Source organism: Ahaetulla prasina, chromosome 9, assembly GCF_028640845.1.
Source record: "Ahaetulla prasina isolate Xishuangbanna chromosome 9, ASM2864084v1, whole genome shotgun sequence".
Lineage (NCBI taxonomy): Eukaryota > Metazoa > Chordata > Lepidosauria > Squamata > Colubridae > Ahaetulla > Ahaetulla prasina.
Genome location: NC_080547.1, coordinates 7,806,567 through 7,832,914, shown reverse-complemented (window position 1 = coordinate 7,832,914; position 26,348 = coordinate 7,806,567). Strand labels below are relative to the sequence as shown.

Below are 26,348 nucleotides of genomic sequence, written 5' to 3'. Positions count from 1 at the left end.
CTCTTACAAAGAAAAATGGCACAAAAGGGAAAATAGGCCATGAAAAAACCAAAAATTTGCGAATTTTTGGGTCAGAGCCCAATTTGGTCGTGGTCAGAAGCGTTTGTGACCAGAGGTTCTTCTGCAGCTAGTTTCCTTAAGCATTCATCATATGCTTTAGCTTCCAGACCCCTAATAATCTTTGCTGCTCTTCTCTGCACTCTTTCTAGGGTCTCAGCATCTTTTTCACATTGTATCGACCAGAACTGGACGTAGTATTTCAAGCGTGGTCTTTACCAGCACGGTGTAAAGCGGTACTATCATTTCTTGTGGTTTTGATGCTATCACTCTGTTGATGCAGCTACATGGCTACAATGGCTTTTTTGGCAGCTGCAGCACACTGCTGGCTCATACGTAAGTGATAGTCAACTAGGACAGGTAGATCCCTCTCACAGTTGCTATGTTACAGTCAATGACCACCTGTTCTGTAGTTGTGCATTTGGTTGAAGGTTTTTTTGGCCAAAGTGCAGCACCTTACATTTCTCATCACAGAATTGCATTTCTTTTCAATAGTCTCCAGGAATCAAGTCTGCCAAGATTCTACTGGAACCTGAGTTTCTCTTCCAAAATGTTACTAATTTAGCAAGCTGGCTTCTACGTAGAATAGAATGGGTTGGAAGGGACCTCGGAGGTCTTTTAAGCCAGCCCCATTGCTCAAGCAGTTTCAAATAAGTGACTGTCTGGACACTTCTTAAAAACCTCCAGTGATGGAATGCCCACAATTATTATTATTTTTTTTTACATTTATATCCCGCCCTTCTTCTCAGGGCGGCTTACAGTGTGTAAGGCAATAGTCTTATTCTATTTGTATATTTACAAAGTCAACTTATTGCCCCCCCAACAATCTGGGTCCTCATTTTACCTACCTTATAAAGGATGGAAGGCTGAGTCAACCTTGGACCTGGTGGGACTAGAACCTGCAGTAATTGCAGGCAGCTGTGTTTTAATAACAGGCTTCTTACAGCCTGAGCCATCACGGCCCTTAATTCTGGAGGCAAGCAGTTCCACTGGTTAATTGTTCTCATTGTTAGGAAGTTTCTCCTTAGTTCTAGGTTGCTTCTCTCCTTGATCAGTTTCCGTCCATTGTTTCTTGTCCTGCCCTCCGGTGCTTTGGAGAATAGTTTGACCGCCTTTTCTTTGTGGCAGCCCCTCAAATACTGGAATATTTGGTCCATCAGGATGTCCTAGGACACCACAGAAACCCTTCTGGAGACTGTGGGCCACACCCTCCCTCTCTACCCAACAGAGTTGCTGCTGCGACGAATATAGGAAGACGAAGTTTTATGGGCTGTTGGTTTGAGCTCCAAACTTGGCAGTTTAGTTGCATATACATGACACTTTATGCATGTGTACCATGTACGAAGTAAAGGTGGGTTAGAAACCTAATCAATAAATGCCGTCACTGGGTTTAGAGGCCCCACCTGGAAACTCACCTGTGACAGGTACTGCATGGCAGAAGATGCGACCGTTCTCACACCGACAATATTCCGTTCTCTCTTGGACGCGGCGGAGCCAACTTTCCTTCCGATTGTAGATCAGTCTGGTGTATGGGTCTCTGCATTTGCCTGCAATTGAAAAAAAAAACACGGAAATCCTTCTTAGTATCGATGGCAGGGCCCCGGTTCCGCCTTTCCCTTCACCATTGTGCTCGCAGCACAGAACAATCTACAGCTTTTATCAACTCTCCTCCTCTGAGCCTCACTTCTCCCGCCCCGCACCCCCAAATCAGGACTTTTCTTCTTCCAAAGATTTGGCAAACGCCTCAAAACCTCATCCGATAAGTGTTCTCTGCACCAGTTCACAACCTCTTTATTTGCTTGGGCAGCAGGAACTGTTTTTGTAAAGCTGGTTGACATGAGGGAACAATTGTATGCGTTTCCTGCTTTTATCCCGCTGCAATGGACGCGGGATATGTTATTGGCATGCTTTATTATACTATATTATTTATTTTCATGGTTATTTTGTACGCCAGCCCGGCATTCTGGGAGGAAAGGCAGATAACACATCTATTTTAATATAAAGAAGGAACGAAGGGCGTGCCAAATCTGGGGAAAAAAAACACTTTGTCAGATTAGTTTGTAGGCACAAAGCTTGGCTAATCCCCAGCCCTCTTTTTTAAAAAGTGCGAATCTCCTGGGTCTCTTGAAGAGCCCTAAGAATCTTCCCAAGAATCTAGTAGAACTACAGAAGCTGCAGGGAGAGATCTGGATTGCCAATACTGTTTTGGAAGATCCACGCAGGCAGTTGCTGGCTGTTCACGGGATTTGCAGATACAGATCACCCTTGACTTACGACTTCAAATTCATCCAATTTTTTTTGTTGCGGAGACGTGGGTGGTTTCGCCCCATTTTACGACCTTTCTTGCCACCGTCGTTAGGTGAATCACTGCACTTGTCAAATGAGTAACACGGCTGTCCAGTGAACCTGGATTCTCCGTTGGCTTTGCTTGTCAGAAGGTTTCAAAAGGGGGGGGGGGTCGCATGCCATGGCAACGGCCATAAATGTGAGTCAGTTGCTAAACATCTGAATTTTTGATCACAGGACCATGGGGAGGCTGTTAGAATAGAATTTATTGGCCAAGTGTGATTGGACACACAAGGAATTTGTCTTTGGTGCACATGCTCTCAGCGTACATAAAAGAAAAGGTACGTTCATCAAGGGACAACATTTACAACACAATTGATGGTCAATATATCAATATAAATCATAAGGATTGCCAGCAACAAGTTATAGTCATACAGTCATAAGTGGAAAGAGATTGGTAATGGGAACTATGAGAAGATTAATAGTAGTGCAGATTCAGTAAATAGTCTGACAGTGTTGATGGAATTATTTGTTTAGCAGAGTGATGGCCTTCGGGGAAAAATAGGGAATAGAATAGAATAGAATTTTATTGGCCAAGTGTGATTGGACACACAAGGAATTTGTCTTGGTGCATATGCTCTCAGTGTACATAAAAGAAAAGATACGTTCATCAAGGTACAACATTTACAACACAATTGATGATCAATATATCAATATAAATCATAAGGATTGCCAGCAACAAGTTATAGTCATACAGTCATAAGTGGAAAGAGATTGGTGATGGGAACTATGAAACGATTAATAGTAGTGCAGATTCAGTAAATAGTCTGAAAGTGTTGATGGAATTATTTGTTTAGCAGAGTGATGGCCTTTGGGAAGAAACTGTTCTTTTTTTTTTTTTATTCAAAAAGTTTTACAACATTTTTCCCCCCCTTTCCCCCCCTCCTTCCCCCTCCCTTCGCAACCCCCCTCCCCCCCCCGACTTCCCGGAACGAGCACAAGGTATAGTTAAAAATAAAACAAGCATATGCTAAAAAATTTTCGTCCCAACTTAATTATACCCCTACAATCATCAATTCCTAACTTCCCCCCAAAGCAATCAAACATAATACATCATAATCATTCAAAAACAGTCTGATAACTCTTAGTCTGATATCTACGTTGAATATAGTTGAGTATATTCAACGGAAGAAACTGTTCTTGTGTCTAGTTGTTCTGGTGTGCAGTGCTCTATAGCGTCGTTTTGAGGGTAGGAGTTGAAACAGTTTATGTCCAGGATGCGAGGGGTCTGTAAATATTTTCACGGCCCTCTTCTTGATTCGTGCAGTATACAGGTCCTCAATGGAAGGCAGGTTGGTAGCAATTATATAATAGCAAATAGCTATTATATAATAGCAATTATATTTTTAACGGTTGTAAGTGTGAAAAACGGCCGTAAGTCGCTTTTTTCAGTGGTCTTGTAACTTGGAACGGTCACTAAATGAGCTGTCGTAAGTCAACGACAACCTGTATTTGGAAAGGCACTGAATTCCCATCCCCCGCCCCGTCCTCCCAGTATTTACTCTGGGCATCCTATCCTTTGGGGGAGGCGCTATCCGCCTTCTTCTTCTGATCTGGCGCATAGAATAATAAATAAGAGTTGGAGGGACTTTGGAGGTCTTCTCATCCAACCAGGGGTGAAATCCAGCAGGTTCTGACAGATCCTGCAGAACCGGTAGCGGAAATTTTGAGCAGTTCGGAGAACCAGCAAATACCACCTCTGGCTGGCCCCAGAGTGGGGTGGGAATGGAGATTTTGCAATATCCTTCCCCTGCCACGCCCGCCAAGCCACGCCCGCCAAGCCACCCCACGCCCAAGCCATGCCCACAAAACCGGTAGTAAAAAAAAATTGGATTTCAACACTGCGTCCAACCCCTTCTTCAAGACAAGGAGCCTCATATCATCCCAGTCAAATGGCTGTCCAGTTCTCTTCTAGCAGACCTCCATAATTCCAGGAGGGAAGCTGTTCCATTGATTCATGTTCTCCCTGTCAGGAAATATCTCCTCCGTTCCAGATTGGGTCTCTTTAATGAGCTGGCCTGAGGTAGTTTGAGGACTCCTGCCTTGGGCAGAGGGTTGAAGTAAAAGACTTTTGGTCATCGTACTACGAAAAAGATGCTAAGACTTTAGAAAAAGTTCAGAGACGAGCAGCTGAGATGATCAAAGGCCTGGAGGCTAAACCATATGAAGAACAGCTGCAGGATTTGGGTTTGGCTATGTTGTGTCTCGTCCGATCTCACCACCACAGCCGGGGTCTGCTTATCTGCTTCCGAACGCTGAAGAATGTCCTAGCATGCCTCCTGGCCCCAGCCCTGGCTCCATGCCCAGACAGGCTGAAGAAGAGCAAGTATCTCCAGCCCCCAGCTCTGGCTCCATGGACAGGCAAACAGAGCAACTAGACCCCTCCCCCTCCTCCACAGCATGTGAGCCTGAGGAAGGTCTATTACCAACAGCTGCCGATTGGAGTGACCCTCGCTTCAGAAGAATTGATAGGCGGCGGCGACAGAAGGAAGGGAGGGGCAGGCCTGGATAAGTGCTGAGTCATGGAGCCACACCCCATGGCCTATATAAAGGATCTGCTTTCTGGCATTCTCTGAGTCAGGCAAAGTCTAAACATATCTTGCTGAAGTCACTTTCTGGTCTCCTGCCTGCTCTGAGGACTTTGCTAGGACTTTGGCAGAGCTGCAGAGGCACACCTGATTCAGATTTCCCTGACCCGGCCGTCAGCGGAGGAGTGGGACACGACAGGCTAGGCTAAAGAAAAAAAGAATTAGGGGTGACCTGATAGTAGTGTTCCAGTATTTGAGGGGCTGCCACAAAGAAGAGGGGGTCAACTTATTTTCCAAAGCACCAGAAGGCAAGACAAGAAACAATGAATGGAAACTAATCAAGGAGAGAAGCAACCTGGAATTAAGGAGAAACTTCCTAACAGTGAGGACAATTAACCAATGGAACAGCTTGCTACCAGAAATCGGGGGCCCTCCATCCCTGGAGGTTTTTAAGAAGAGACTGTACAGTCACTTGTCTGAAATGGTATAGGGTCTCCTGCTTGAGCAGGGGGCTGGATTAGAAGACCCCTAAATTCCTATTCTATTCTATTCTATTCTATTCTATTCTATTCTATTCTATTCTATTCTATTCTATTCTATTCTATTCTAATCCTAATCCTAATCCTAATCCTAATCCTAATCCTATTCTCCTCCGATGGGCACTTACCTCTTCTTTGTTGACTTTCTCGAACACGTTGGGTAACGCGTATAAACAGTTCCTAGAAAGAGAAAAAGAGCAACCAAACAATCAAGAGTAGAAAGTTGATTAGAATAGAATAGAATAGAATTTTATTGGCCAAGTGTGATTGGACACACAAGGAATTTGTCTTGGTGCATATGCTCTCAGTGTACATAAAAGAAAAGATACGTTCATCAAGGTACAACATTTACAACACAATTAGATTCCAAGGGTTAGAAAAGTGGGGACCTTGGAGGTCTTCTAGTCCAACCCACTGCCCAAGCAGGAAACGGTATACCATTCCAGACATCATTGGAACAGCTTGCCTCTGGAAGTTGTGAGTGCTCCAACACTGGAGGCTTTTAGGAAGAGACTGGACAACCATCTGTCTAAAAAGCTATAAGGTCTCCTGCTTGAGCAGGAGGTGGAGCTCTTGCCTCACAATCAGGAGGTTGTGAGTTCGATCCTAGGTAGAGGCCAGATGTAGGGTCTTCTGCTTAGGCAGGGGGTTGGACTAGATGACCTGCAAGGTCCCTTCCAACTCTGTTACTCTGTTAAACTCTATTATCTGATTCTGCTGTTCGGTTGAGAGCCTTCCCTCTTCAGGAAGCTGCTTATGATTGGACTTCGATTCAGCTCAGAGATTTGCAGAACGGGATCATTCTCTCATCGCTCTTCCTTTTGTATCTTTCAAAGCTCTAAGCCCGCCTGCAGAAACCCTCTTCCTTTCGTAGTTTTGTGAACTTGGCCCCGAGCCTTTTTGTTCCAGGTCCCAAATAAATATCCTTTTGATCGACTGACACCGCTCCAGCCAAGCTTACAAAACAAACCCCATCTGTTTTCTGACGAGTCCCTAAAAAAAACCCTCACACCCGGCTGTCGAGCAAAACCCGAGAAAAACCCACCGATATGGGCACACTGGCCTCTTACCTGGCACTGAAGCACAGCGATGGCTCCCGCCAGGAGAAGGACGGGAAGTGTCTGTCTCAGGCTCATTTTTCTGCTCTTTCAGCAAAGCAAGAAACTCCCTAAAAGGCAACCAAGCAGAGAGGTTAGCGTAACTGGTGTGGATTTAATGCAAGAGTCTCGGAGCTTCATTTGCAAGATAGATGAGGGTGGATGGGTGGATGGGTGGGTGGGTGGGTGGAGGGCAAGCAAGCACACATAAGCTGGTTCTGGCAGAGGGATAATGGGAACAGATGGCTGGGGGAGGATAATTTCTCCTTAGTCAGCTGGAGACTGAGCAACGGCAGCTGCACGACAGCACCATGGACACCTAGGTTAAGGCAACCCGGCTGATCTGCTCGCGCAGCTTATCTCCATCCCATAATATTGTCCTAGATCTGCTGTTTCCTTTCTGGTCCGTGTTGTAAGGCCTGGAAACCCGGGGTTGTGGTTTTGGCTTTCGGTTGGACTGGGTCACTGGGGCTTCGCTTGTGTGACTCATTCCTCCCAACCATAACAGACGTTCCAGGGTCTTCTAAGTTAGTTCCCAAAACTAGACCTTTTCTGATCTTGGAGGGGCAACCTTTATCTTTCCTTGTGCTGGATTTAGTGCTCCAAAGTCTAAAGAAAAGAAGAATTAGGGGTCGCCTGATAGCAGCATTCCAGTATTTGAGGGGCTGCCACAGAGAATAGGGGGGGGGCGCAACCTATTCTCCAAAACACCTGAGGGCAGGACAAGAAACAATGGATGGAAACTAAGCACAGAGAGAAGCAACCTGGAATTATGGAGAAACCTCCTAACAGTGAGGACAATTAAGCAGTGGAACAGCTGGCCACCAGAAATCGCAGGTACTTCATTGCTGGAGGTTTTCAAGAAGACTAGACAGCCATTGTCTGAAATAATATAGGTCAATGGTGGAATTCCAATTTTTTTACTACCGGTTCTGTGAGTGTGGCTTGGTGGGCGTGGCATGACTTGGTAGGTGTGGATTGGTGGGCATGGCAGGGGAAGAATACTGCAAAATCTCCATTCCCGCCCCACTCCAGGGGAAGGATACTGTAAAATCTCCATTCCTCCGCACTCCTGGGGGAAGGATATTGCAAAATCTCCATTCCCTCCCCACTCCAGGGGAAGGATACTGCAAAATCCCCATTCCCGCCCCACTCCAGGGGAAGGATACTGTAAAATCTCCATTCCTCCGCACTCCTGGGGGAAGGATATTGCAAAATCTCCATTCCTATCCCACTCTGGGGCCAGCCACAGGTGGTATTTGCCGGTTCTCCGAACTACTCAAAAAACCTGCTGAATAGCACCCCTCGTATAGATTCTCCTGCTTGAGCAGGGGGCTGGACTAGAAGACCTCCAAGGTCCCTTCCAGCTCTATTCTATTCTATTCTAATTTCCCCAAAGTGAAAATAATCTTCTGTGGAAATCTTACAGTTCTGTATGGCGCATACCAAGGTATAACCAAGCAACCCCCGAAAGAAATTTGAAGCTGCTGGGACCAATTGGAAAATGGAGGGATGGGAGATGACTAGTGGATTAGTCACTTAGCCACAAACCAAAACAGAAATATGAGATACAAGTTTTAGGTTCAAAAAAGAATAGGCTTTGAGCAAAAGTAAACGAAGTGAAAATGAACAATTTCAGAGCTTCCCAAAAGCCAAATAGGAGGAAAGGAAAGAACAGTCGCAGGATTTGGAATTCCCCATTGTTCAATATCAAAGACGTAAAGTTTTTTGGGATTAAGCTGCAGTCGGTCTGAATGGCTAGGCTATTTTCCAAAAAGGAGAGTATGGGTGAGGCGAGGACGAATGCTAACATGAAATTAACCACCTATAAATTAGGTTCTGTCAAGAGTGGCATGGTAGCCTAGCAGTGAAGGCTCTCGCCTCCCACTTGGAAGTTTGAGAGTTCAATCCTAGGCAGCAGCAGCAGATATCTGCTGCCAACTCTGCATGGCGTCAGGAAGGGCATCTGGCCAGTAAATGCTCAGCTCCATCCAGTCACCCTGACTCTACCCCAAATTAAGGGATTACAGTATGGGGTCATTGGGTAGAGGAGATCCTAATAGTTCACTTTTTTTCACCATATAGCCCCAAAACTGGACCATGACCTTTAGAACATAGAATAAAAGGATTGGAAGGCTCCAGCCCTCTGCTCAAGCAGAAAACTATTCTGGATAAATAGCTATCCAATCCTGGACATAAACTGTTTCAACTCCTACCCTCAAAAACACTGTCAAACTATTTACTAAATCTGCCCTACTATTAATCCTCTCATCGTTCCCATCACCCATCTCCTCCCACTTATGACTGCATGACTGTAAATTTGTTGCCTGTATCCTTACGATTTAGATTGATATTGTTTCTCGATTGCTTATTTGCACCCCACCCCCACAACTTTATGACTGTTCTGGCCACTGAATCCCTGCCATTAAGTTAATAACACGGTTGCTAGGTGAATCTTATTCCCCATTGACTTTGCTTGAAAGGAAGGTTGCCAAAGGGGATCATGCGATCCTGGGAGATTGCAACCGTCACAAAGATGAGTCAAGTTTCCAAGTGTCGGAGAATTCTGATCACACGACCACGGGGAAGCTGCAACACCAGTCAGTACTGTTGTAACTTCAAATGGTCACTAAGTGAACTGTTGCAAGGCAAGGACTTACCTGTATATGTCTTGGCTGTTGTCCGTTATCATCTGGATTTTTGCAGGCCAGATATGGCAGCTCTAGCTACCGTGTTTCCCCGAAAATAAGACCGGGTCTTATATTAATTTTCGCTACAAAAGACGCATTAGGGCTTATTTTCTGGTTAGGTCTCATTTTGCGGGAAATACGGTACTAAATGCATCCATCTGGCTGACAATCTTAACTGGGGCTTATTTTGGGGGTAGGGCTTATATTATGAGCATCCTGAAAAATCATGCTAGGTCTTATTTTGGGGGAAACAGGGTAGGATTACGTGGAAGAGTCTGGCTGGGTTCCTTCCCCTTGCCTGATGACAAAGTAGCATGCTTTCCCACGTGGATTTCGAGAGCCGAGGAAGCATTTCTCCTTTAGGTTAAAGTTCCATCATTCTACCATAATGTGCTGCTATTCATAGCCTGAGCTCAGCCTCAGCTGGGCCAGTGGGCGAAAAGGCAGATTTGCAGTGACCATTCAACTACGTTCTTCATAAACCCTACTCTCAGCTAACGGCAAACAGGCCTCAACTTACAATCACAATTGAGCTCCAGGCCTCCGTTGCTAAGCGAGACAGTCGTCAAGCAAATTCTGACCCACTTTATGACCTTCCTCGCCACCGCCGTTAAGTGAATCCCTGCAGAGGTCAAGTTAGCAACACGTTTGTTGAAGTGAATCTGGCTTCCCCATTGAATTTTGCTTGTCAGGTGGTCGGAAAAGGGGGAATTGCGTGAGGCCGGGAGGTTGCAAACTAGCCTAAAGTATATTTTTAAACGAAATTTTAAATGGTTTTAAAGCGGTCTTTGACCGTTTTTAGTGATTGGGCCATTAATCTATTTGGTTTTAATTGTTTTTAATATTGTTATTTATTACTTTGTATTTATCGTGTATTTTAATATGGCTGTAAACCGCCCTGAGTCCTTCGGGAGATGGTGCGGTAGAGCAATTTAATAATAAAATAAAATAAAATAAAAAAGAAATAGGAGCCAGTTGCCAGGCTGTTTGAATTTTGATCATCTGACCGCGGAGGCCTCGGCGACAGTCGTAAGTGTAAAAAACGGTCATACGCCACTCTTTTTCAGCGCCGTTGTAACTTCGAAAGGTCACTCAACAAACTGTCGTATGTCGAGGACTGCCTGTACTGTGTCAGTCACGTGAAGGGGTCTTCGAAGCAGCTTGCATTTTGCCTCCCAGGCCTGCTCGTGTTTTTGACAGATGACTCACAGGAGAGAAATTAACAAAGAAAACAAAAAGAAGGGACGATGGTTTTGGCCCTGGATGCAGCTGCTCTGAAAAACAAGGAGGCTCAGCCATCCCAGCCTCAAAGGAGAGCAGTTTTGGAGGAACCCAGAAGAGCCCAGAGAAGGAGCAAGCGGGTGGAGTGAGCGCAATTAAACAGCTGATCCAGTCAATGCAAAAATCCCAGAATAGAATAGAATAGAATTTTTTATTGGCCAAGTGTGATTGGACACACAAGGAATTTGTCTTGGTGCAGATGCTCTCAGTGTACATAAAAGAAAAGATACGTTCATCAAGGTACAACATTTACAACACAATTGATGATCAATATATCAATGTAAATCATAAGGATTGCCAGCAACAAGTTATAGTCATACAGTCGTAAGTGGAAAGAGATTGGCGATGGGAACTATGAGAAGATTAATAGTAGTGCAGATTCAGTAAATAGTCTGGCAGTGTTGAGGGAATTATTTGTTTAGAAAGATGGCATTTTCTGCCCATCCGAAACTGAAGGAGCTTTAAGACTCTTTGGCTGAGCTAAGGCCAAGGTTAAGGATAGAATCCTCTATCCCAGGGCTCTCCAACCTTGGCAACTTGAAGACTTATGGACTTCAACTCCCAGAGTCCCTCAGCCAGCAAAGCTGGCTGAGGGACTCTGGGAGTTGAAGTCCACAAGTCTTCAAGTTGCCAAGGTTGGAGAGCCCTGTTCTATGTCAAACACCGCCCCACCCCCCCCACCCCCGCTTCATTAGGGTTCACACATCAGGCTGTGCCAGAAATAACCTAGCCCTGTTCTATCTGAGTAGATTATACAAATCCAGCCTATTGTTTTAACGATCTTTCCAGAGCAACAAATTAGGGATTTTTAGAACCGGAGCAGAGGCAGCACCCCTGGCTGGATTCTGTGGTGCCGCCGAAGGATTCATGATGTCCTTAAGCCACATTGGGGCCTCTGCTAAGACAGTCTGTTATTAACACAGCTGCCTGCAATTACTGCAGGTTCAAGTCCCACCAGGCCCAAGGTTGACTCAGCCTTCCATCCTTTATAAGGTAGGTAAAATGAGGACCCAGATTGTTGGGGGCAATAAGTTGACTTTGTATATAATATACAAATGGATGAAGACTATTGCTTGACATAGTATAAGCCGCCCTGAGTCTTTGGAGAAGGGCGGGGTATAAATGCAAATAAAAAAAAAATTGGCTGATGGCGCCACCTCCTGCCAATGTGAAGATTTGCATTCGGCTCCCAATGAAGTCTAAAAGTGGTATGCTGGTCTATGCTCCCAACTCTTTTTCAGCCGTGATCTGAAATCGCGGACATGCCATTGTGGGTCTGTCCTTAGCTTTGCCCCAAACTGGGCCAATAGATTGCACAACCCCAAACAGCCAGTCAGCAAAGGCTTTCAAGCGCTGTTGGTGGGCAACAGGTTGAAGGGGGTTCAGAAGGAATCAAAACAGAGAAACGGCTCCCTCGTCTTTCCTTCTCTCTTTTGGTGGCGTGCTATCATTTTGTCTTTCTTGTTTTAAAAGGAAAGCAAATGAGCGTGACAGATTTTGGGAGAGAGGGAGGGAAGGAGAGAGGGAGGGAAGGAGGGAGGGAGGGAGAAGGAAGGAAAGGAAGGAAGGAGGGAAGGATCTTAGAATTAATAATGCAGAGAAGGCTAACGTGATTAAAACCAAGTCTTCTTGAAACACAATCAACCTCCTGATGATTTCATGAACTCCTCTCTGCAGTTTTCTTGGCAACAGTACAAAGGAAAAGTGGTCTGCCAATATCTTTTCTGGAATGTTTTATAAGTCTGACGAAAACCGATCTGGTTAATTTTCATTCCAGCTCCAGAAGGAATAATGGAGCACTGAAGCAAACTGACTCCAGTGATTTGCAGTCGAAATCCCCACGGAATTGGAGAAGCAGGGGGGAGAGGTTCTGGTTCAATTTTCCAGGAACTTGGCCATTTTTCTTTGTTTTGTTTAAAACAAAGACTTCTTTGAACCAATTTTGAAAGAAGTCAACTGTTGCCCTGGCCGCCAGTTCACTTCCTAAGATGAGGAGTGGAAGAAGGAAGGGGGAAGAGCTCATCCTCTCTCTTTTCTGTCTCACATACATTATTTGCAGAATTCTTTCACTCTGTAAAGAAGGAAAGTCCATCCATCCATCACCCATCTGTCTGTCCCTGTTTTTGGACAGGGTGCGAAGACACCAAGGGACAAATTCAACCCATCATCGGTTGAAATGGTCTGGGGTTTCCTGCTTGAGCAGGGGGTTGGACTAGAAGACCTCTAAGGTCCCTTCCCGCTCTGTTATTCTGTACCTCTTCACGGCACCAGATACTTTGATTGCCAGCCGCTTGCTAAAGACTTGGCCCCGTTTTCCACCCATTAAAAAGGCCGTCCAATGAAGATAAACTATCTTATTGAAACCAGATGGCCAACGGGATCTCAAAACCCCAGAAGTGTTTACATGGCTCGAAATCTAGACTGGTAAACAGAGGAAGCAGCTAGAACAGAGATACCAAAACTGCTTTTCACTCCAAATGTTCCCTGCCCTGCCCTCCGCCCTTACCAAAAGTCTTCCAGTTTGAAAGTCGGTCCCACTAATGAAACTTTTCCACCGTTTATAGGCAAGATCACCTCCATCACTATAGTCATCATCTTGGCTTGTTCCATTTGGTGATGGCTTTACCAAGTCAAAACTTTCACCAGACTTCGTTTAGTTTAGTTTAGTTTAGTTTATTTACATTTCTATACCGCCCTTCTCCGAAGACTCAGGGCGGTTTACAGCCAAGTTAAAAAGACATATACAAAAATTAAAACATGCTATTTCACTATTTAGTGACCGAAGCTGCAATGGCACTAGAAAGAAGTAACCTTTGGCCATTTTTTTATACCTATGACTGTTTTATTTTATTTATTTATTTATTTAATCAAATTTTTATACCGCCCTATCTCCCGAAGGACTCAGGGCGGTTTACAGCCCAATAAAAATACAAATATAATACAAGATAAAACACTAATTAAAAAACTTATTTAAATAGGCCAAAATTTAAAATTACAATTAAAATGATAAAACCCCATTAAAATTAAATTTAAAAATTAAAATTCTAGTCCAGTCCTGCACAAATAAATAGATGTGTCTTAAGCTCGCGGCGGAAGGTTCGGAGGTCGGGAAGTTGGCGCAACCCTGGGGGAAGCTCGTTCCAGAGGGTGGGAGCCCCCACAGAGAAGGCCCTTCCCCTGGGTGTCGCCAGTCGGCACTGCCTGGCAGACGGCACCCTAAGGAGTCCCTCCCTGTGAGAGCGTACGGGTCGGTGGGAGGCAATCGGTGGCAGCAGACGGTCCCGTAAGTAGCCCGGCCCTAAGCCATGGAGCGCTTTGAAGATAGTTACCAAAACCTTGAAGCGCACCCGGAAGGCCACAGGCAGCCAGTGCAGTCTGCGCAGGAGTGGTGTCACATGGGAGCCACGAGGGTTGCAACAGCCCAATGGTCATGTGATCAAAACCCAAGTGTTCAGCAACTGGCAGGTATTTATGATGGCATCCTGGTGTCACGTGATCACCATTCGCAAGTCTCCCAGCCCGTTTCCGACAAGCCAAGTTGTTCAACCGGTCGCACAATTTTCTTAACAACTGTTAAGGATACGCTTGCAGGATTCGGAGGCTTGGCAACTGGCTCATATTTATGACGGTCGCAATGACCCAGGGTCATGTGACACACACACCCCTTTTGCGAGCTTCTGATGAGCAAACCCAATGGGGAAGCCAGATTCACTTAACGTGGTACTAATTTAACAACTGCAGGGAGTCACTTAACAACTTGGAGGGGAAAGGTGTTAAAACGGGGCAAAAAGTCAACAATTATCTCGCCTAGCAACAGAAATTTGGGGCCCAGTTGTGGTCGTAAGTTGAGAACTACCTATATATCCTGAGAGATTCCAGGTTGTAGCAACCCTGAGTCTCTTCCTCCCTCCTCCACCATCCGTCTTGGGACTGCAAGGTCTCTTAATTTGGGTTTCTCTGTGATGGGTGGCACTGCCTCCTCCTGGGAATGCTTTGTCAGACTCCTGCACCCCACTTCTTCAAGTAGCCCAGGCCACCACAGGGCATCCTGTGTCAGCACTGCACTTATTTCCTGCTGAGGTCCACATGTCTTTATGTGAGGACCTCAGTTTATATGAAAAGGAGGACTACAGGTGACATGATAGCCATATTCCAGTATTTGAGGGGCTGCCACAAAGAAGCTTGAAATCCAGCTGGGTGACTTGGGCTGACCCCTCTCTCTCAGCCCAACCACACCTCCCAAAGTTGTTATGGGGAAAATAGGAGGAAAAGGGTGTGTTGAATATGAACCTTGAATTATTTGTAAAAACAATAAGGGCGGGATATAAAGAAACGAATAAGATTGGAGGTCAACTCTATCTTGAGTAAGGGGTCTTTCACAAAATGTACTCCATGACTGAGGACCCTGTAGGACCCTGCATATGCATATTCTGTCCAATCTGGTGGGATGGGCCGAAACCACCAGAGAGAAGTCACCTGGCCCTGTGCCACGCAGGGCTTTAAAAGTGACAACCAGGGTGCTGATTTTTCCTTTAGTCCTTCTCTGAATGCTTCCCCAGGCGATCTTTCATGCCGGGGAAGCAGCTGTCCACAAGCTGTCCTGCTACTTGTTTTCATTGCGCCGCCAAACCAAAACTGTGCAGCTCTCAACCAGCATAGCAGGGAATTTGGCACATAGGAACAGACTAGCGAGATCAACAAAAAGACCGAATGAGCTGCTGCCTGATCTTGACCAGCCCTTTCTCCGGTTTTGATACGAAGGATGACAAGGAAGTTTCTGGCGGTCACTGCTTTCCCGACCCGGGTCTCCTTCATATTTTATTATTATTATTATTTATTATATTTGTATACCGCCCATCTCCCGAAGGACTCAGGGCGGTTCACAGCCAATAAAACAACAGAAAACATATAATACATATAAAACAGTAAAAAAGAATGGAAAATTAATTCAATTGATGGCCTAAAACTTTTAAATACTAATTTAAAACCCCGTTTAAAACCCCTGATTTAAAACCCCAATTTAAAACTACGTTCACGCTAATAATATTTCATTTATTTCCTTATTAAAAAGTTGAGCACACGTTTCAATAAAAGGAAACTCAGGTTCGTGGAACTGCAAGAAACCCATCGTTCTTAGCCAGATTCCCTTATTTCACATGGCCAATTTTTCTCCTGCAATTGATGTTTCAGCAATTGGATATCACACTGGAAAATGCATTGCTTGATCATTTCATTTGGTTGATCTTTTGTTGTTGTTTTTTGCACTTTAAAAGTAAACGGAGGGACCTTTTTCATATTAGGAATATAACTTACCAGAAAGTTAAATGGACCGTGGAAGAAATGATAACTGTACATACATACATACACAAACACACACACATACGGGCACTGTCGCCCCCCTTTGAGCAGCCTATGTTCTATGAATGAAGCAAGTGGGTTTTGCTAATCCAAATCTAGGGGCCCTGTGTTGGGCAGTTCAGCCCACCGGGTACATTCTCAGAACATATCTAACAAGATTAGTGAAGAACTAAGCAGGAACTTCCACAGCCCTGGTGAAATTTAATGAGAAGTTATTTTCCTTTTGTGGCTCGTTGTGCTGTGTAAACCCAGCCTCAGGTTTATTTATTCTGATTCTGTTTGGGTTTAGTATTCAGTGCATTGTAGGAATCCAGAAAACGCAGGAACCAGCTGTGGGAAAGCACACAGAGGCGAACCTGCTCTCTCCCCTTTATTATTATTATTATTATTATTATTATTATTATTATTATTATTATTATTATTATTATTATTATTTCCATTCCAGGAAAACTTTGGAAAGAAATGACGTAAAGGGGCTTGGGATCCTGTCTATCCCACAAGAGCAAGGGTTGGCAACCCTAAACACTCAAAGAGCCACAAAGGTCCTAATCAGAAGCCCCCATTCCAATTCTGGAACCGACTGGAAGTCCAGTTCTCCCACCATAGAGTCTCCTCCTAGCGCAGCATCTATTTTCCTCTCCCTGTCTTAACCGAAAGCCCTATTAATTGTGGAGCCGACCAGCAACAAGAAGCCGCAGCAGAGGAATGAAAGAGCCACATGCGGCTCCAGAGCCACAGGTTGCTGACTCCTGCACAAGAGGATAATGTTCTGAAAGCAAGAAAGGGAGAATAGAACTGCCATTAAATTTGATGGGGTGGAAGAAATCAAGGACTGAAGATCCAGCTGGAAGATTGCCAGGAGGAATGCATAGAAAAACATTTTTTTAAAAATTCTCCTGAGTATCCTTGACCTGAGCAGCAACAGTTCATAAGGCTGCCCCAACTGCTCCTTGCTTCTTCCTGGTTACATGACCCAGAGGGAAACTATTATTAAAGAGTGAGAAAGAATCTCCAAAGCTACCCCTCCCTGCTTAAAACCACCTTTGGGGCCAGAAGAACTAGGTGTGATTTGCCTTCTGCCAAATAAAATAATCCTTTCTTCACCTCTTTCCATTATATATGAGAACACAATCCTGAGCACCCTTCAAACTTCTTAAGGAAAGCAATTTCTTTAGATATCTAATTTAATTTATTTCTATTCCCCTTCTTGACTTACCACTTGACATTCCACCACTTCTTCCCAGATGTTCTGGTTTCCTGACATAGTAGAAGTAAACCAAAATTGGAAGGGACCTTGGAAGTCCTGCCTGCTTCAGCAAGAGACCCTATACCAGAGGTGTCTAAACTTGGCAACTTTAAAACTTGTGGATTTCAACTCCCAGAATTCTGGGAGTTGAAGTCCACAAGTCTTAAAGTTGCCAAGTTTGGACACCCCTGCCCTATAGCATCTGGACCAATGGCTATCTTCTTGAAAACCTCTAGTGTTGGAGCACCTACAACTTCCAGAGGTAGTAAGCCTTTCCATTGATTGTTCTCAGCGTCAGAAAACTTCTCCTTAGTTCTAAGCTGGATCTCCCCTTGAAAAGGTTTCCACCTGTTAACTTCTTGTCCTGCCCTCAGGTGCTTTCGAGAATAGCTGACCCCCCCCCCTCCTCCCTGTCAGAGCCTCTCAAGTACTGGAAGACACTTGTCGCATCCCCCAGTTTGTTAGACTAGACATATCCAACTCCTGTAACCATTCATCGTATGTCTCCACGGTTTTATCCAAGACACGTTATTTTAGAATTAGAACATTTGGGGCGGTTGAGATATTATCGGCTATAAGTCTCATCTGGCTAGGGATGAATATGAATTAAATTAACTAATTTTATTAAATTAATTAAATTAAAAGACCTTGTATCATACAGAGAGTACGCAGGGTAGGTAGGGATTTGAAGTGGCTTTCCCTATATATCTAAATGGTTTACTTTACACAACTCATGGAACTGCAAACCAGCCTACTACATCCTAGCCCTATATAATACATTCAGCCAGTCCTTGTGATTAATTTATGCTTGTGTTGTGCAAATTCAGATTCAGGAAATTCAATAAATTACAGTTCACTGGGAATAATTTTTTTCTAAGTTGCTTCTGGCCACTCCTGGTTCGTAGCTCGGTTGGTTGGCTGACTTACTAACCTCCTATAAAAGAACTGTATCAAGTTTGGTATTACTAAGAGTTTCACGCAGGAACAAGGAAGAGTTTGAGAAGAAAAGTATGGAAGAGACTACTAAACACTCATTGATTTCTCTTCTCTTGACACAAACTGACTGTGACAGAATATGATTAAGTCATTCCTGAGTTGATTTATTTTGCAATCTGAAATCACTGGGCCAGTTGTAAAAGGATTTGGAGAGGACATTCCATCAGTCCCATGGACAGTCAACGTAAGTCACACTTACTGGAAATACAGGATCATATTTCTTCCAGGGATGAAAGATGCCTTTTGGAGACCCACCTATTCTCACAACCAGTTTGGTCTAGTGGTTAAGGCATCAGGCTAGATACCAGGAGATGGTGAGTTCTAGACCCGTCTAAGGCATGAAAGCCAGCTGGTTATGTTTGGGCCAATCACCAGGAGACAGACTTCTGGTCCCGTCTTAGGCATGAAAGGCAACTGGGTGACTTTGGGCCAATCACAAGGAGACAGTGAGTTCTAATATTGTCGTAGGCAAAAAAGTTGGCTGGGTGAATGGCCCAACCTACCTCACAGGGGAAAAGAGGAGGAGGAAGGAATGTTATCTATGTTCACTGCTTTGAGTTACTTATAAAGTAATAGAGTTGGAATAAAAATCAGTCAAACAAATAAATATCTCTTCCGTTTCAGTAGGTTCTCTCTAGTGCTTTTTCAAGGTCCCTTCCTTCTCTTCTTGTCGGGCAGTGGCAGTCTTAAACACACATGCAGAAAGTGCACACTATTTTGAAAAAGACATATAGAGATGAATCTGGCAGTTGTGCCAATAAATGGACCGCTTGGCTAATTAAGCGTCCCAAACTCTCTCTTTTTTTTTCTTCTCTTTTTCTTCTCAGATGTGTTAAGAGTTCATTTCCTACCCATCCCAGTTTGTACCACTGAATTCAGAAGGCCTCAGACAGAAGAGGCTGCAGTCATCTCCCTCCAAAGCTGTGATTACCTCACATGCTTAACCAGATCAAGTGAACATTTAAGGATGACCCTGGATGAGGCTCTAGCTCAGGGGTGTCCAAACATGGCAGCTTTAGAGCCAGCAGACTTCAACTCCCAGAATTCCCCAGCCAGAATGGACAAGACCAGACAGCCTTTTTCTAGGTTTTGCATGCTGCATCCCCCCTTCCCCCCACACACCTATTCCATTCATTTAGAACCGGATGAACTGTGTAAATTTAAAACATGGTGTGCTTTCCTTAATTTTACTTCCTTCTGCACACCCTGGTTTGCCAACCCCACGTGCTGGTGGGCAGAGGAGAAGAAGAAGAAGAAGAAGAAGAAGAAGAAGAAGAAGAAGAAGAAGAAGAAGAAGAAGAAGAAGAAGAAGAAGAAGAAGAAGAAGAAGAAGAAGAAGAAGAAGAAGAAGAAGAAGAAGAAGAAGAAGAAGAAGAAGAAGAAGAAGAAGAAGAAGAAGAAGAAGAAGAAAGGACATCAGCTATACCAAGGGTGAAATCCAGCAGGTTCTGACAGGAGCTGGCCTCAGAGTGGGGAGGGAATGGAGATTTTGCAGTATCCTTCCCCCTGGAGTGGGGTGGGAATGGAGATTTTGCAGTATCCTTCTCCTGCCACGCACACCAAGCCCCACCACGCCATGCCCACAGAACCGGTAGTTAAGAAAATTTAGATTTCACCACTGAGCTAAACTATTGTACTGTTGTACCTATCAGTCCTCAGTTCTGAAACAGGGAAAGGGAGCACCCCCTTTTTCGGAGGAAAGACCACCCTCAAGCGAAACCCGACCCAACCTCTGGTTCCCCGCGTTGTTTGCCTGCAATTCGCACACGCGCCTCCATCGCCCAGCCAACGCTCAGCGCTAAACCCGAATCGCCAGCTTGTTTCTCCCACCTTCCACAGCCGGGAACGGGGCTCGGGTCGTTTCAGGCCGGTGGCAGGCTAGCAACGCCCCATCCCCGATCCCTTCCGCCTTGCGCTTCTCTTTCTGCCCAGGAGCGGGTTGCAAAGCAGCCGGCGCGCAACAGCCAAGTTTACCTGCCTTCCTGCCGTGGATGCCTCCGGTAAGCTCGCTCGCTGGCTGCCGGTGCTCGGATGCCGGAGCTCAGCCGGGGCTCCGGCTTAAAACTGCTGCCCGGAGGGCGGAGGCTCCTTGCGAAGGGGCGGGCTTGCCGCAGTCCGCTCAACCAGGCGGTGAGGGTGGGCGGGGGGCTTCTCCGGGCGGGACTCAGCCGGATCGGCCAAGCCGGGGAAGTGGGCAGGGTCTCCGCAGGGAGCTTCTTCCAGGACTCCCAGCAGGCCGGGGGTGAGGGGGAGGGAGATCCAGAGGAAGCAGCTGGATGAAGGAAGCGCGGAGATGAGAGTGGGTCAAAAGGTGGTCCTTGGAGACCTCTTTCCGCCCTTTCCCCGAATTTCCGAAGGTGGGACAAGAAGTTAGGGATGGAAGAAGCTTATGCAAGAGAGAGCCAACCTAGAACTAAGGAGAAATTTCCTGACAGTCAGAACGACCTGCCTCCAGAAGTAGGGGGTGCTGCATCATTGGAGGCTTTTAAGAAGAGATTGGACAGCGGTGGTATAAGGAACCATTGTCTATGGAGATTCTCTATCATCCAGGTCATGGTTGTCCCAAAGGCGTTTCCCCACTACCCCCCCCAAAAAAAGGCAACTGGACTTTCTTGGTGTTTTCTTTGAAAATGTTTTGTTCTCATCCAAGAAGCTTCTTCAGTTCAGTTCAGATCAGATCAGTATAAGGACTCTTTCTTTGGGTAGGGGGTTGGACTAGATGATCTCCAAGTTCCCTTCCAACTGCAGATGAATGTCAACACTGGTTCCCTCCACCTAGGAGAGCCTGGGTTGGTGGTCAAGCTGCAAAGGTTTTGCAGAATATGCCATGAAGGGACATGTGTCAAACAAACCCCAGGACAGATTTTTACAGAATTCTACCATATTCTCTCTCCCCCTCCCTCCCTCCCTCTCTCTCTTTCTCTTTGTTTCATATTTTAAGCAAACTATGGAAAGTGACAGACCTTGAATGGAGAAATAAAACTTGAATGGAGAAGCATCTGCAATGCACTTTTTGGAGAGCAAAAAGTAAAAAAGCAAGATTTTTTTAAAAGTAAAAAGCAAGGTGAACAAATGGAAAGCTTTTCATATGGAGGCTTTTGAGCACAACTGTGGCTTTTGCAATCTGGCTGTGGGCTTTCCAATCAACTTCATGTTTTGACCAGAAAAATCAGCTCCTATCAAATGGAACAAAACCTGTGGAGTCCTATGGGTTGGGGAAAGCCATCTGTACAAATGAGCCAGGATTGCAGTTCCTCTCTGTCCAAAGAGGTCATTTAAACCAGGGGTCTCCAACCTTGGCAACTTTAAGCTTGGAGGACTTCAACTCCCAGAATTCCACAGATAGCTTTGCTGTGTGAGTCCCGGAGAGCTGGGGTTCCTAAACTGAGCTTGAAACAAAATATTAAACTTTGCTTTTAAATTTAAATTTCTGCAACGCTGAAATAAGCAATCTGGGTTGACACATTAGCTAAATGTCTGCAGCCCTTTAAGATGCTGTTAGTGATCAGAGAAAGCAAAAAGGATGAATTGTCACGCTGTGTAATTTGTGCTCAACATGCTTTAAGTGTGTATTTTGATTTTCCTCAGTTTCTGTTTCTCAAGGTAAACTGCTAAGTTGCCCAACTGCTGGCTTTTAAACAATAGTGCAAAGGTTCCCCCCCCCCCCAAAGGTTGCTATCCAATTCCATGAAGTGAATGGAATTATTTCGGGATAGTTGGTCAGTAGAACAGCAAATATGCATTGCATTATTGTGATACTCGTTTGTAAGCTCATAAGCTCTAAACCATCTATTTTCCAAAACAATAGCTAGATCTACCAAATATGAGAAGCCAAAACCAGAGCAGCTACATTATAGCTTTTAAAAAAAATGCTTGGATGAGACGAATCTGGTTTGGATGCAAATGATTCAAACACATAAACTGGGTTAAGAAAAGAGCTAGCAAGTTGTGCAAACACTCCAACACTCCCAGTAATCTCCAGGTTTATGGAGGGTTGGTTTTCGTTTCAGCCATGGGCAAGTGAACAGAGATGAAAGTCTATTAGCAGAATACCTTTCTAGTGAATTCCTCAAATGGCCCCATAACAGAGACTGTTCTAGGAACTCTTTCTTTCTCTCTCTTTATTTTATTTTTCACTCCTTGGGTAAAAAAGCCAGCCACTCCCTAGCCACACTGGGGGAAGAGGTGTTGGGGGGAGCAGGAAGGGGTCAAAGGAGATGAAGGCAGATAAGTGTCTGGAAGTGCTATCAATAATTGGATCTCCGTGACTTTTAACTATTTTCAACATATACTTTTGGGCCATGGCAGCAGGTGGCCCTTATTCTCACCGCCTTTGCTGTGGCTTAACACGTGTTAGGTTATTTGCATTTGATCGAGTCATCTCTGTTCACCTGCTGGGTAAATGTTTATCCCACGGTCAGTATTTATCCCAGGTTAGTGGCAGACTGGGCTACTTGTGTTGTGTGAACCATACAATATGGAACTTCCACTGTTATGTATTTTTATAGCCACTCACTGCTCTGGTGCTGTGTAGCATCCCTCTGCCAATGGTAGCTGCTCTTGCTTTCTCAGACAAGAGACTAAGAATAAATTTCTGTGGGCCATACATTGCTAAAAGGACATGGGAGCTGTACTGGAGAAAAGGTTAAGGGAGAAATAACAGAATAACCGAATTTGAAGGAACCTTGGAGGTCTTCTAATCCGACCCTGTGCTCATGCAGGAAACCCTTTGCCATTCTGGACAATTGGCTGGCCAGTCTCCTCTTCAAAGCCTCCAGTGATGAAGCACTCTCAACTCCAGGAGAAAAGCTGTTGCATTGATTAATTTTTCTCACTGTCAGGAAATTCTTCCTTAGTTCTAAGCTGGTTCTCTCTTCAGTGTTCTTCCATACATTGCTTCTTGTCCTGCCCTCTGGTGCTTTGGAAAATAGGTTGACCCCCCCTGCCCCCCTCTTCTCTGTGATAGCCTCTCAGATATTGGAAAACTGCTATCATGTCACTTCTTGGCCCTTCTTTTTTTACATTTTACATTTCACCAGTGTCTTGGACCATACAGTAAATACAATTTTGATTTGTGTTTACAGATCAACATGGTTGGCAGTAGATTAGCAAGGCTGTCTGACTTCCAAGTTTGACAACAACAAAATGATTATTTTTGTTGAAATGGAGAGAAGGTGAAGGAACCAGGAATGGATTGTGACCTCCCTGCAATTCTGGTTGCTGACCGAATCCATTCCAAGGCTCTCAACGTGCTCAAATGTTAAGCATGGGAATTTTTTAAAAATTCTGCTTACAAATTTGGCCATTCCCCTCAGAGATGATTTTCCTGGAATTGGGACAGTGCATTGGGGTGGAATTCTTAACAGTGAGTAGTGGAGACACCATGGCTCAGTGGTTGAAGATGGTTGAAGCTTCAAGTGGTTGAAGCTTTCCAGCTTTTCAGCTGGAAAGCTGACACCCCGGTTTGAGACCCGAGCGCCACACAAGAGGGCAAGTTCCTGTTCCTGCCTTAGTTCCCTGCCCACCTAGCAGTTCGAAAGCATGCAAACGCGAGTAGGTAAATAGGCAACCACTTTGGTGGGAAGGTAACAGCGTTCCGTGTGCCTCTGTATGGAGCCATGCCTATCACACGACCACAGAAGCATCATTGGAGAAGAACTGGAGAGGAGCATCACCCCCTAGAATCGGACATGACTGGATAGAGCAGGGGTCTGCAACCTTGGCAACTTGAAGACTTATGGACTGGTTGAGGAACTCTGGGAGTTGAAGTCCATAAGTCTTCAAGTTGCCAAGGTTGCAGACCCCTGGGATAGAGGAAACCTTTACCTTTAAGTGAGTAGTATTAACTGTAGCAGTGAGGGGAATTCCGGATAATCATTTTAAATTTTCTCTCTCTCCCTCTCTCTTCCCTACTCCTTCCCTCCCCCACTTCTTTACCTACCCTCATTCAGTGCTACTTGCTATGACATTGTCATGTTTTGGAATATAGGTCTTACAGAATGGCACATTGCCTTCCAGTAGGGCCAGCTTTTGACTGATGCATTGTTTTAATTACACGAACCTGAAAATTCAGGGAGGATCTAGGAATCCAGGAAAGCAGGGCCTCACTGGTGCCCGTTCTACCAATCTAATGTCCTAATCTAATGTTCCCTTCATTTTATGTATTCAATGCATGTTTATATATATTATCTAATATTTACTCGACAAAATAAATAAATAAAATAAAATAAAATAAAAATCTCACCTAGCCCTACATTCAGAAATGCAAAAAAACTTTTATCCGTGGTTTTCCGGAACTTAGCTCTCCGTTACTAATGGCCAACTACGTATCTGGAAACGCTGTAAGCAAAAGTTTGGGGAAAAGGCAGGGACAATTCACTTTGTTGTAATTGCCAGGACACTTGCATGGATGTGTCCATGGAGCCATCATCAGTCAAATTCAAGCGAATTTTAAATCATTAAAAAAAAAAAAAAAAGCATCCAGAAATACAGATGGCCAGCCCTCTAGAGCCATTTGCAAGCAGCCTCATTCCAAAGAAGCTGACCAGCTGTCCTTGTTTTGACGGCTTTCTCTCAAATGGAGTTTCCATGGCTCCCTGGAGAATGACAGTCTTGGACAATTACGCTTTTGTCATTATATGAAAACGAGACACTGGTTCTTCTCTCCCTCCCTCTTTCTCTATTACTAATTTACTCGGGAAAAAGTCAACTTCAGCACCAGGGAAGATCATAACCGTAAATGAACTTTTGACACAAAACTTCGTGGAGCTCTATGGCTGGATTCACCAAAGGCAGCAAACGGTTAAGAAAAAGTATCTTATAATGAATGTGCTAAGCCTCCATAATATAATCCAGGTGATGACTAAATGGGATACTGTGGTTCAGACGACTTGCCAAGACGTGGCTGAGATTCCACAACAGCCTAAATCTCACCCCATTTATTCTAGTTTAAAAAGATGTATAGGTGATCCTGTATGTATCCTTCCTTGACAAGCAAAGCCAACGGGAGGGGGGGAGCCAAATTCACTTAATGTCCACATGATACAGTTAACAGGGCCTCTGGTGGCTCAACAGACTAAGCAGTCTGTTATTAACACAGCTGCTTGCAATTACTGCAAGTTCAAGTCCCACCAGGCCCAAGGTTGACTCAGCCTTCCATCCTTTATAAGGTAGGTAAAATGAGGACCCAGATTGTTGGGGGGCAATAAGTTGACTTTGTATATAATATACAAATGGATGAAGACTATATTGCTTAACACAATGTAAGCCGCCCGGAGTCTTCGGAGAAGGGCGGGATATAAATTCAAATAAAAAAATTAAAAAAACCAACTACGTTGATTTGCTTAACCACGGTAAAATTGGGCACAACTGACTTAACAATTTACTTGCTTAAGAATAGAACTTCCGGTCTCAGTTGTGGCTGTAAGTCCAGGACTACCCAGACCTTGGATCAATCGATGCCCACAGCTGAGTCCAACACAAAAGATTTGCCTTGTAATGATGCAATGATTTGAGACGTCCATGTGTGCCTCGCTGAAGTCTCAAAAGAAAAGAGAGGTATAAATGTAATAATAATAGAGATCTGGCTGATTGTGCAAATAATAATAATAATATAATATTTTAAGAAGATTCTTGGTTGATACCTAGGACGCTGGCAGCAACCCATATCAAACATTAGCACCAGTCAATAGTATTTGTGACACATTTTTAAATGATCAGTTGACTGAGTTTCATGTTTAATGAATAGAGTATTTAATGAATAAAGTAAATCATAATCATCATCATCATCATTGGTCATTATGTAAAAAATATGACTTACCTGTATCCAAAAAGTCACGGGAACATAAAGTGGAAAAAGTTATAGAAAATGAGAAGGTGAAGATCTTGTGGGACTTTCGAATACAGATGGATCGTCACTTGGAACACAACACACCAGATATCACAGTTGTCGAAAACGGAAAGGTACAATTTATTAACATCGCAGTAGCAGGAGACGCCAGAGTCGAAAAAAAAGAACTGGGAAAAAATCATGAAATATCGCGACCTGGCCATCGAAACTACACGGCTATGGATAAAACATGTGATACCCATTGTCATCGGGGCACTTGGTACCATGTCCAAGAATTTTATAAGATACATCAACAAATTGCAGCTTCCTGCAATAACACCAGCGGAACTGCAAAACACTGCGCTACTTGGAACATCGTACA

At 44.5% G+C, this 26,348-nt stretch overlaps 1 protein-coding gene across 1 annotated transcript in view; it reads right to left on the bottom strand.

The window, feature by feature from the left end:
- Positions 1 to 20,434, bottom strand: part of PLAT (plasminogen activator, tissue type) — a 38,951-nt gene extending 18,517 nt beyond the window's left edge. Inside the window, exons 1-4 of the mRNA XM_058194530.1 lie at positions 20,113 to 20,434; positions 6,541 to 6,638; positions 5,599 to 5,650; positions 1,473 to 1,604 (exon numbers count right to left, since the gene is read on the bottom strand). Of these exons, the coding sequence (XP_058050513.1) occupies positions 1,473 to 1,604; positions 5,599 to 5,650; positions 6,541 to 6,606 (250 nt within the window). The 5' untranslated portion in view covers positions 6,607 to 6,638; positions 20,113 to 20,434. The remainder of the gene's footprint in view (positions 1 to 1,472; positions 1,605 to 5,598; positions 5,651 to 6,540; positions 6,639 to 20,112) is intronic.
- Positions 20,435 to 26,348: the final 5,914 nt, after the last annotated feature.